Source organism: Gekko japonicus, unplaced genomic scaffold, assembly GCF_001447785.1.
Source record: "Gekko japonicus isolate JY-2015 unplaced genomic scaffold, Gekko_japonicus_V1.1 scaffold2913, whole genome shotgun sequence".
Taxonomy (NCBI): domain Eukaryota; kingdom Metazoa; phylum Chordata; class Lepidosauria; order Squamata; family Gekkonidae; genus Gekko; species Gekko japonicus.
Window position 1 is genome coordinate 154,308 of NW_015160926.1, and position 10,654 is coordinate 164,961.

The 10,654-nt window shown below is 46.5% G+C and overlaps 1 protein-coding gene across 1 annotated transcript in view; it reads right to left on the bottom strand.

The window, feature by feature from the left end:
- Positions 1-8,575, bottom strand: part of ELOVL4 (ELOVL fatty acid elongase 4) — a 67,930-nt gene extending 59,355 nt beyond the window's left edge. Inside the window, exon 1 of the mRNA XM_015424901.1 lies at positions 8,479-8,575. Coding sequence (XP_015280387.1) covers positions 8,479-8,566 — 88 coding nt within the window. The 5' untranslated portion in view covers positions 8,567-8,575. The remainder of the gene's footprint in view (positions 1-8,478) is intronic.
- Between the last annotated feature and the right edge of the window lie 2,079 nt (positions 8,576-10,654).

Consider the following 10,654-nt stretch of genomic DNA (forward strand, 5'->3'; position numbering starts at 1 on the left):
CCCCCCCTGGCCGGCTGCCAGTGGGGCGCAGCTGGGGTTCATGGCTGGGCTTGGGGAGAAGCAGAATCGCGGCGGCGATCCCGGAAGATGGGTAATATCCAGTGAGTTGGGCAGGAGGTGGAAGAAACGAGTGGAGAGGGGTGAGGGAGGAGGAGGAGGAGATGCACACTCGCTCTCGTGTGCGCCAGGAGGCAGGGAGGGGGGAGAAGAGAAGGCAGGTGTGTGGGGAAGGGGAGAGATGGAGGCGCTCTTAGCAGCCAGCCCAGGTGCTCCCCATCCCTGCCAGGGTGTCTTCCGCGGCTGCCAGCCTTGTGTGTGTGTGTTGGGGGGGGCATGCTGGGGGTGTGTGCCCTCCTCCTCTCCCACAGAGATGGAGGTGCTCTTAGCAGCCAGCCCGGGTGCTCCCCATCCCTGCCAGGGTGTCTTCCGCGGCTGCCAGCCTTGTGTGTGTGTGTTGGGGGGTGCGCGCTGGGGTGTGTGCCCTCCTGCTTCTCCTCTCCCAAAGGTGCACACACACTGCCAGGAAACACCTCCAACACCAGCAGCCGCCGAGGAAGCTGTGCCCGCCCCTTCTCTCTCCCTCTATTGTTCAGGCGTCCTCTCTGATCCTTCTCCTCCACCACCTCCTCCCCCCTGTGCCGGCAATGCCCTCTTCTCCACACCCGCAGAATAAAGACCCCCCCCAATGGTTTTAGGGGGACGACGGCTCCTGAGCTAGGGGGGAGGAGGACAGCCTGCTCTGGTTCTGGTGGAGAGGTCTCCAGGACCCGCCGGGAGGTTGGCATCTGCGCTCACCTAGAGCGCAGGACAACCTCGGCCGGCCCTGCCAGGAGGCAACAGCAGCTCCTCGCCCTCAAGACCGGACCCACCGAGCATGAGGCAGTAACTCCAAAGCTTAGAGGGAACATTGGTGGTGGGCCCCCTGAGAAAAACATGGGCCCCTTGAGCAAAAAGTTGTTAGCTACGGGCCTGCCAGCAAGTTCAAAAATACTGTCTAACTACACAACTTGTTCTTTCAGTCTACAGAAAGGCTGACCTCGTTTTTAACCAGTCCAGTACAATACAGTTTGTTCTGTTGAACTGGTCTTGTGAGTGGTCAGTTAGGGTTGCCAGTTCTGGGATGGGAAATACCTTGAGATTTTGAGGGTGGAGCCTGAGGAAGGCAGGGTTTGGGGAGGGGAAGGGACTTAAATGGGGTATAATGCCATATAGGCTACCTTCCAAAGTGGCCATTTTCTCCAGGTGAACTGATCTCTGTCCCCTGGAGATCAGTCATAATCCCAGGAGATTTCCAGTCACCACTTGGAGGTTGGCAACCCTATGGTCAATACATACCCAAATCAAAATTGATTTGAAAAACTTCTACTGCCCACAATTTCAAGTGCATGCAAAGATAGCACAAGGGCAATGGTGAGAAGGCCCAGAATAGGGCTTGGGAAGCAAAAGGCCCTCTTGTCTTTTAACTCACAGCAGCCAAAGTTCTGCAATGCCGGTACTACTGTTAGTTGTGGCCTACACTGTGCGCTCTCCAATCTTACAAACTTTCAAACGTACATTGTGCTTCCAATGAAAAATGTAATTTCCCTCGCCACACATCACATTCCTGTCCCAGTACTGCACGTTAGGAAGCAAATGCAAGTTGCATTTGCTAAATCCATCCAAATAACCTTGTGAGACAAATGCTTTTTTTGCAGCAATTAAACTCAAGGAAAATGCTGAAAAGTAAAGCATTTTCCCACAGTTCTACTCATATAGTCATTAGTCTCTTGAAATAAATCACCTGAAAAAATATATATTAAAAAGTACTATTATTCAAATAATATTCAAATAATAGTATATCGATATGTCTAATTTTAAATGTTGCCCCATCTACAGATACTTAAATCTAGAGACTGGGGTCATAGACAGACAAGACAGATTTTTCTACAAATAAAAGCCCAAAGCTGCAGAAAAACAATTGGGAGTTTAAAAACCCCCAAATAATAGAAATCCCCTGAAGTTTTAAGAAACAAAAGCCCTCAGTGACTGTTGCTGAGCAATCACGACATTATTGCCAGCCTCCAAGCTGTGGTTTCTGTTAGTAAAAGGCAGGGGGGAGGGGGCAGGGCTCTTTCAGGACTGTTTGAGGGAGGACTAATTGGAGCCAGGCCCACCAGCAACCACCAGGCTACCTGTTGTCATGACCAGACCTTGCTAGTGCTCAACAGGAACTGCTCCATAAAAAGTGTGATCTAGTAGTTTCAGACTATGTTCTGGGAGACCAAAGTTCCAATCTCCATTTGGCTATGGAAGCTCACTGACTGTTCTTGGTCAAGTCACACTCTCAGCTTAATCTTCCTCAAATGGTTATTGTGAGGAAAAATGGAGGAGAGGAGAAACATGTACGTTTCTTTGGTTCCCCAGTGGAAAGAAAGGTGGCTGAGGCCTGGTGTGGTACAGTGGTTAGAGTGTTGGACCAGGACGTGGGATAACTGTGTTCAAATCCTTCGCTAAACCATGGAAACCTGCCATGTGACTTTGAGCCTGTCAAAATCTCCCAGCCTTACCCACCCTCATAAGCTTGTTGCTATGAAGATTAAGTGGAGGGGGGGAGAACTGTGAGAAAAGCTGCTTTGGTCCCCAGTCAGGGAGAAAAGCAGGATATAAATTTAAAAAATTATCAAATAAATAAGTATATATGAAGCAAAAATATATAGAATAAAAATATAACTTAACATGGGAGCAAGCTAGAAGAAGAGAAGAAAGCAGGAAAGTTGCCAGGAGGAGGGGGGGAAACAGTGTGGGGAGGAAAACACAGTAGAAAGTGAGGTGCCCCCTGCAAGTCCTTACAGGCAGTGTTCCCTCTAAGCTGAGTTAGTGTGAGCTAGCTCACAGTTTTTTAGCCTCCAGCTCACGCATTATTGTCTTAGCTCAGGGAGGATGGCTCCAGAGCAAACTGATTTATGCAGCAGCCAAATCGCTCACTCACAACTTTAAGGCCAGTAGCTCACAAAGGAGAATTTTTGCTCACAGGACTCCACAGTTTAGAGGGAGCATTGCTTACAGGTTCACGACCACGCAACTGGACCCAGCTTGGCCAGCACCACACAACTCAGCCCCAGCTGCTGGTACCATGCAACTAGGCCAGACTTGTCCTAGGGAAGGTTTGCCAGGGGGAGGGAAGGAAGGAAAGCTGAAGACAGCGGGGGCAGATAAAGGTAGATTGGCTGGTAGGTGGGAATAAGAGAAGGAAGGAGGAAAAGGGAAGGGGCTATGGCAGCTTTCAGAGAAGGGTAAGAATAGTGGGCGGAGAGGAAAATGAGACCCCCACACACAAGTCCCCCAACTTGTTATTATACACCAGTGATACAAAGGTAGCAAAGACTCTGTCCTGTCATTGGTTTCATCCAAGCAGCAGCATCTTCCCACGCTGAAATGAAATATAAAATAGCTGTATACTGATCAAGCTTGGGGATCACCTGCAGCTAGATTCTGCCACTTCTGCTGTCCTTACAAATTCACTAGTTTCCCATCTGGGCCAGCTGGACCAGCATAGAGGACTAGAAATTTAAACAGAGGCGCTAACACCAAAATCCTAAACAGTTACACCCTTCTAAATCCAGTGAAGTTAATCAGCTTAGAAAGGTGTAACTTTGTTTAGGATTGCATTGCTAATCTCATAAACTGCAAATATAAGGGCTGCCTTGCACCTTTCTTGCTACAGTACCTCACCTCCTCTCCCCTCTCCACCACCTGCTATAGAGGGTCTCAGGATTTTCTGGAATGATACACTACTCATCATGAGTGAAAAATGGTTCATGTGCCCCATGCATGTGTGTAAGCGCTTTCTGCTCACTCACGGGGATCTCTGAATATGGGCAATAGAAGGGGAACCTCCAGTACTGTTACACAAGAAAGGAACTGATCTTCTGTATTCCAGAGAGTAAAATTATCATTCTGAACCTAAACCTAAAGACATACTCATTTTTAACAGTCAATGTGATATTTATCCTTATGAACACCCCACTGTTTTACAACTACATGCATAAGCAAAGCTAACATTTAAGGCTTCCTAGGTAGAAATAGATGTGCGTGAAGGACCCACAGGAGGAAAAATGAAACGACAAATGGAATCTCTGCCATAAAGTCACTGCCCAAGAAATCACATCAGGGAGATAACACCAGTGTGTGAACTGGCAATTCCTTGCTTGATTTGAGTTATGAAGAAAGAATACAAAAAATAAGAATCTGCCTTCATATATATGGGAATGTTGGAAACAATGAAGGGAAACTGTGTAGGTGTCATAGTGAGAATAAAATTACTTCATGCATTGTGCAATGTTGCCGTGTAGTGATGTTTCAATATGGTGAAATGTCATTTATTGAGCAATATCAACACTCGGCAAAGCCTTTATGATATGATTGCTGGGCAAGGCCATAGCACAGTATAATTTCAAGATGAAATGGATTGAGTAATGATGCTACAGAGCAATGGAAGTTCTGATTTATCTGCTGAGTGGCATCATCTCTGGAATCAAAACCACACCAATATTTGCATACATATTTTGATTGCAAAAGCTTTAGCAAAACAAGTATGGTGTTCCCCCCCATTATTTTAAACGGGAAAATAGGAATCAGTAATAAATACAGAAGTTCCATTTCCTGACCTGTGAAAGACTCATCCAGACCCCTGTATGATTTCTAGAACTTTTCAATAAAGTAGATAATATAACAAGTATATACTGTGAAGCAGCATTAGGTTAGAGACAATGGATGGTGTTGCAGAGGAAAAAGAACAGCTGGCACAACAGAGTAAAAGCAACATCTGTGAGCTAGATGTCTCTGGTTCAATTTTCTGCAATCTCACTAAATGTTACCAGGTGATGTTAAGCAAGGTGTTCAGTCTCACCCTCCTTTTTAACACTAGTTATAATATTGAAAGAAATAGCTTAGAGAGAGCTGTCATGACAGTTACATAGATAATGAATGTGAAGCACGTTGAATGCCTATGAAAAGATCTCCAGGACTGCATCTGAAGGTGCTGTTCCACTGGCGGATTTCCACTTCTGTGGCAGAGAAAGGGAAGACAATTTTTTGCCAGTGCCTCCTTCCACTGCAGACCCCACTGTGCCCCCTACACTATTCCTGAAAGTCCCTTGAACCCCCAGAGCACAGTTTTGGGGCACTCAGTGGGCTGCCACAGGTGAGGGAGGTGCAGAAGTCCCACTCCACATGTCAAATCCAAAGCATAATTGGACAGAGTGGTAATACTTCAGAAAATTAAGTGAGAGAATTGCATTGTAATGTGGTCATTTGAAGTGATGGAAAACAACAAAGCATTGCTACAGCACAACATCCGTTTCAAACAGGGCTTGGGTGGTGCTTCCATAATTTCAGCAGCCAATCAAATGAATGGGAGTTATGCAACTACTGTGTTTGAAGGACTCCTCCCAAGGCATTTATGAGGTGATGATATTGTCATGCCATTGCATCACACTAACCTAGTGCCACTGATACAATTGTGATTGTAAGGAGTAACATACACACCTAAGTCACTGAATAAACTCAAACAACCCTAACAGCCTGAGCCTAACCATATTTACTTGCAATTAATCCCCATTAATTTTGAAGTTTAAAGAATACAACTGAAGCCTTACATTTCTATCCCCATAACTTGCCCTTACCATCCTCACTGAAAGATCTCAAACACTTGAGAATTAGATGAAAAATCCTGCTTTTTTTAAAATTGCTATTACAGAAACTCAGGCTATACCATACAATTGATAACAGGCTATATAGAGAAGCATTTAAGGGAAAAGCAATTAGGCACAGTTTTCTTAGCAGTCAAGATGGCCTCTGGTAATCCCTCAGAAAATGAGAAACATCTAAGTGACTTCCGTTAAAAGCGCTTATTGTAGCAGTCTTGTTTGCTGACAATTTACTCCACACTACTGACATAGGTCTCCTCGTCTTTCAGAAACTATCTTTTGTCTAGCACTGTTTATTGCAATGTACCATGAAGTACACAGTAGCAAATCAGATATGAATAATAATCATCAAACCACTTTGTCATTGAAATCTTTTCTGGTTTTTTTTAAAACCCTGCCTGGATGTGACTAGTTAAGCAGTTTAGTATTATCTATGTGAGAAGAGAATATAACTATAAACTGGGGGGGGGGGGACTAGTCCCAAACTAACTGAAAATGTATTTCTTATGTATCTTACTTGGCCTTTGGAAGCAGGTACATGTTGGATTCATATATCTGAGATGATAAACTTGCAAAAGGAGGCAGGTATGGCTCTCCCTGAACATGAGATTAAGTTACAGTTGGAGAAATAACAGAAAGAGGAGGTGGCAGGAAAGACAAGGAGGCTTAGGCAGTCATGGGTTCCTGGAGCCCATAGCCAAGGCTGCATGCATCCCATTATTCCACACCACGAATGTGGATGGTTGGTTATCATTATAGCTGTATAAAGTCATCTTCATGCACTAATTTTAATACACACATAAAACATTTTATGAATTTGGCAAGCATGCATTGATAACTTTCTCTGCTACACAGATATACTCCTCGGGAGTCAGGCTTGGATGTGGTGAAAAACAAGTTTCCACTGCATAACCTGCCCAGCAACCCTAAGCCGCTGCCTGTGTCTCCATTATCAACCTTCATCTGTAATCTGTTTGAAACTATTAAGTTATTCCACTAATGCCAATCTTAAATGCCACCGTTTTGAACTATTTCACAATTCATGGTTTGATTCCATGCCTTCCTGGCTACTGCGCCTCCAGCTTTTTCATTTAATCCACAATTACTGGATCTCAGTTCAAAAATGAAAGGGAACAAGGCCTGATCGTCTGCACCATGAAACTGAAATATGAGATCAGACCGTGCAGTACATTTTGCTTAATAATGAAGAACACTTGCAAGCAGCACAAAAGAAAAGGAGTCCAGTAGCACCTTAATGACTAACAAAATTTGTGGCAGGTATCTGATGACTGACAAAAGCTCCTACCCTGCCACAAATTCTGTTAGTCTTTAAGGGGCTGCTGGACTCTTGCCTTTTTCTCCTGCTCCAGACACACTAACACGGCGACCCATCTTGATCTATACTGGCCCCGGTCACACAGGCCGGATATCGGGGGGGCGTGGCTAATTGCCCCAGCGCAGTTTGATGCAGGATTACACGATCAGACGCGCCGGCGGCACACCACGGGTCCTTCCCTTGGTGCCGGTGGGTACACAAGAGACCGGAGGGGAATACCACGTGCCGGGCGCGATCACACCATGGGCGTCTGGAGGCAGCCGTGGCAAACGTTTACTAGTATCTTGGAGGTACTAGTTTTTTAAGGCGCACTGTCGGCGGTAAACCACGGGTGCGCTCCACTTCCCAGATGTTGGGGTGTGATCGCGCCTGGATAATCCGCCCACCATCCGTGCCTCTCCCGCGGCAACTTTGCCGTGTGACCGGGACCACTGAACAGCATAAGAAATGGAAATTGCTCAGAGCACTGAGTCTGCTCTGAAAAATATGAAATACACCTGTAACCAGTATTTAGCTCCAACATGTTATACAAAATGCATTGCCTCAAGGATGCTTTCTGCAATACGGAAAAATAAATTTGCAGGCAGGGTAACCTCCACTGTTGCTGATGAAACAATGGAAGATGCTATGCGAGTCTGTGGATATGCAACAAATCACATACATCTCCTTCCACTGGCAGTTATCTCCGGCTACTGTGGGAAGCAGCCCCCGTCCAGCAAGCCAGATGACACTGGGATGCTGAGAGTTAAAAAGAGGATGTCAGGAATCCAACAGCCCAGCAAACTACGTGGAGTAGTTATTCTTCCTCAACCTAACTACCTCAGGGGGGACATGAATTTTTATTTATTTATTTTATCTACTTCCAATTTATATCCCGCCTTGCCGGTGCGAACTGGAAGAAGGGAGCTCCATGTCAAGGAAACCTTAAGAGCAGACCAGTGGACCAGAACTTCAGCTTCTCCCTGCCGCTGGATATGACAGACTCTGGGCTGGGGTCTCTCCTTCAGGCAGAGAGATCGCAATGGAGTGGACGACGATATCTACATCCGAGGGGAGGCGGTGGCGAATACCAGGCCCAGCCGGCCCGCTGACTTTCAGTCCGGCGCTGCAGCCTTGCCTCAGAGGCCAAGCGAGTTTAGACAAGAACCGCGGGGCCATTTTGACCGCTGCGTGACAGTGACAGCAGGTAAGGGACCCGGGGCCGGGCGGGCGAGAGAGAGAGAGAGACTCGTTCTTTGGTTGGAAACGACGCAGCCTAAAGGGGGTGGGGGGTGGGGGTGGAGACAGCTAGCGGGAGACAGCGGAGAAGAGCTGGCAGGTGCAGCCCGGCATGCAGAGGAGGGCAGGCGGACTGCAGCGAGCGGACGCGTCGAAGAGGCTGGCTGGCTGCGGGGCGCTCTCAGTGCCAAGCCTGGCGGCAGGCAGGCAACGCGTCGCCGGCCGGCGCTTGGTTACCTCGGATGCTCCAGGACCAGCGGTAGAACTCGAAGGTTTCGTTCACCACGTTGGCGAAGAGGCCCGGCCCTCCAACGAAGCGATCCATGGCGGGCGGGCGGGCAAGCAGCAGCAGCAGCGGTGGCGGCGAGGAGGACGGACTCGCGGGGGGGGACTCTGCTCCGGGGCTGCTGCTGCTCCCCTTCTCGACCTCGGAATGAAATTTAAATCTCTGTCTCTGGGTGTCTATCTCCAGGCTCCGCCTCGCATCAGCCGACTCCCGCACCCAGGGGCAGGGAGGGGAGGAAGAGGCAGAAGAACAGGCGCCGAGGCTGCTGCGGCACCTGGGATGGACCGCAACGCTTAGCTCGGCTTGTGTCACGTGCTCCACTCAGACAATCCTCTCTCTCCCCCCCTCCTTCTCCTTCTGTGGCATCCCACGGACCAGGGCACTTGCCGGGCCGCGCAGGCGCGGGGAATGGCAATGCGCCGGCTGCGCTGCTCAATGAGGGCGTTCCTAGAATCTTCCCTTTTTGTCTGCGCGGGGTTGCAAATTAGGAGGCTACCCTCTTTCGTTGCTGCTTCGTGCTTGGGTTGTGCGGAAATCGAACAGGTGGCTTCCAGGTTTTTCCATCGCTGCTTTTCTATCCATGCCCTGGGGGGAGGGGGAATCCACCCAGTTTCTGTCTGTCATATATGATATAGCTGTTAACATCATGGGAGCTTCAGCCTTGCCCGGAAAAAAAGAACGTTTCTATTCGGTAATATTTAAAAAAAACCTTATTCAAAATCACTTAGCCCCCTCCTCATCCTTCTGCTTCGCCTTCGGGCTGCTTTCTTCCGCTCCCCCTTCTTTCTTAAGAACAAGAGAAGCCCTGCTGGATCAGGTCAAAGATCCCTCTGATCAAGAATCTTCTTTCTGGTGGTGGGGAGATAATGATGCGAAGGCTGTTTGTGTCCCCAGAGGATTGGAATTCTGCATACTGCCACTGAAGGTGGAGGATCCACTTAGCAGTTCTGTCTAATGCCTGTTAATACACCTGTCCATTAGGAATGTGGCTTATCTTTAAAACAAATGGCCATCCATGATACCCTTTGGCTGCAAATTCTGTAGGTTTAATTATGCATTGCTTGAAGTATTTTCTCTTCCTTGTTTAGAATCTGCTGCCAATCAATTTAATTGTGTGATCCCAAGGTGGCTCTCATCTAGCAGGGAAGTTGCCCAGTTTCTGTGCAACCTAATGAACTCAACATCTCTTCTTCCTCACTTTGCCAGTTCAACTTTGGAGGAGGGACACATACAGGGAGCAGGGGCCCACCATTTCATCCTTGGCTGGTAAACTTACCAGATATGTGTTGGCATATCTGTTGGGTGATAGTGAGATATTGAAAAAATGGTATTTAGCAGAGATAATATAGCCCAGCAGAGCCTGAGTAAAATAATTCAGACTGAGAGTCCATGTGTGATTAAAATATAAAGTTTTTACTAAATTCTAGCATGGGAAAGGGTAACTGAGATGAAAATAACAACAGAGCATAATCAGCTACATCCTTACACTACAAAGACAAAACTAGAAGAGATTATGGCTGCTCTTCTTCTTCAGAACACCAAAACAAAGACAGGAAGAGAAGCCATAAAATGGTAATACACCTTGACACTTTAGTCCCAATCAAATCCCTAGATCAGGGAGAAAATTCCCGGGCTTCCTACATCTAAAGAACATTGGTTACATGAGAAACATGTGACTTCCTGTGAGTAACATAAACAAACATTTAACCCCAGATATCCAAAATGTTTCACTTGCAAAATTAGAAATGTTAAAACTTTAAATCTGTCTTGAATCTGTGTCTCATAATCCAAGATATATTGTGACTACTGAGTGTGGTTAGTCAGAGTCATTTTATACACTGTAAAATTATTATCATCATCATCATCATTGTTGTTGTTATTGTTATTATTATTATTATATCATCATCATGATAAGGTTGTAAAACCCAATGAAGATTACAAAAAGATTGAAATAAAAACTCACTTTAACAACTGGAAACAAAAGCACTTGCATGAGCAATATTTGAAAGATATAGAGAATAAAATTGATAATGAAAACTCCTGGAAGTGGCTCCAAAATGGGCACTTGAAGAAAGAAATGGAAGGACTCATTCTAGTTGCACAAGAGCAGGCATTTGAAATGAAAAG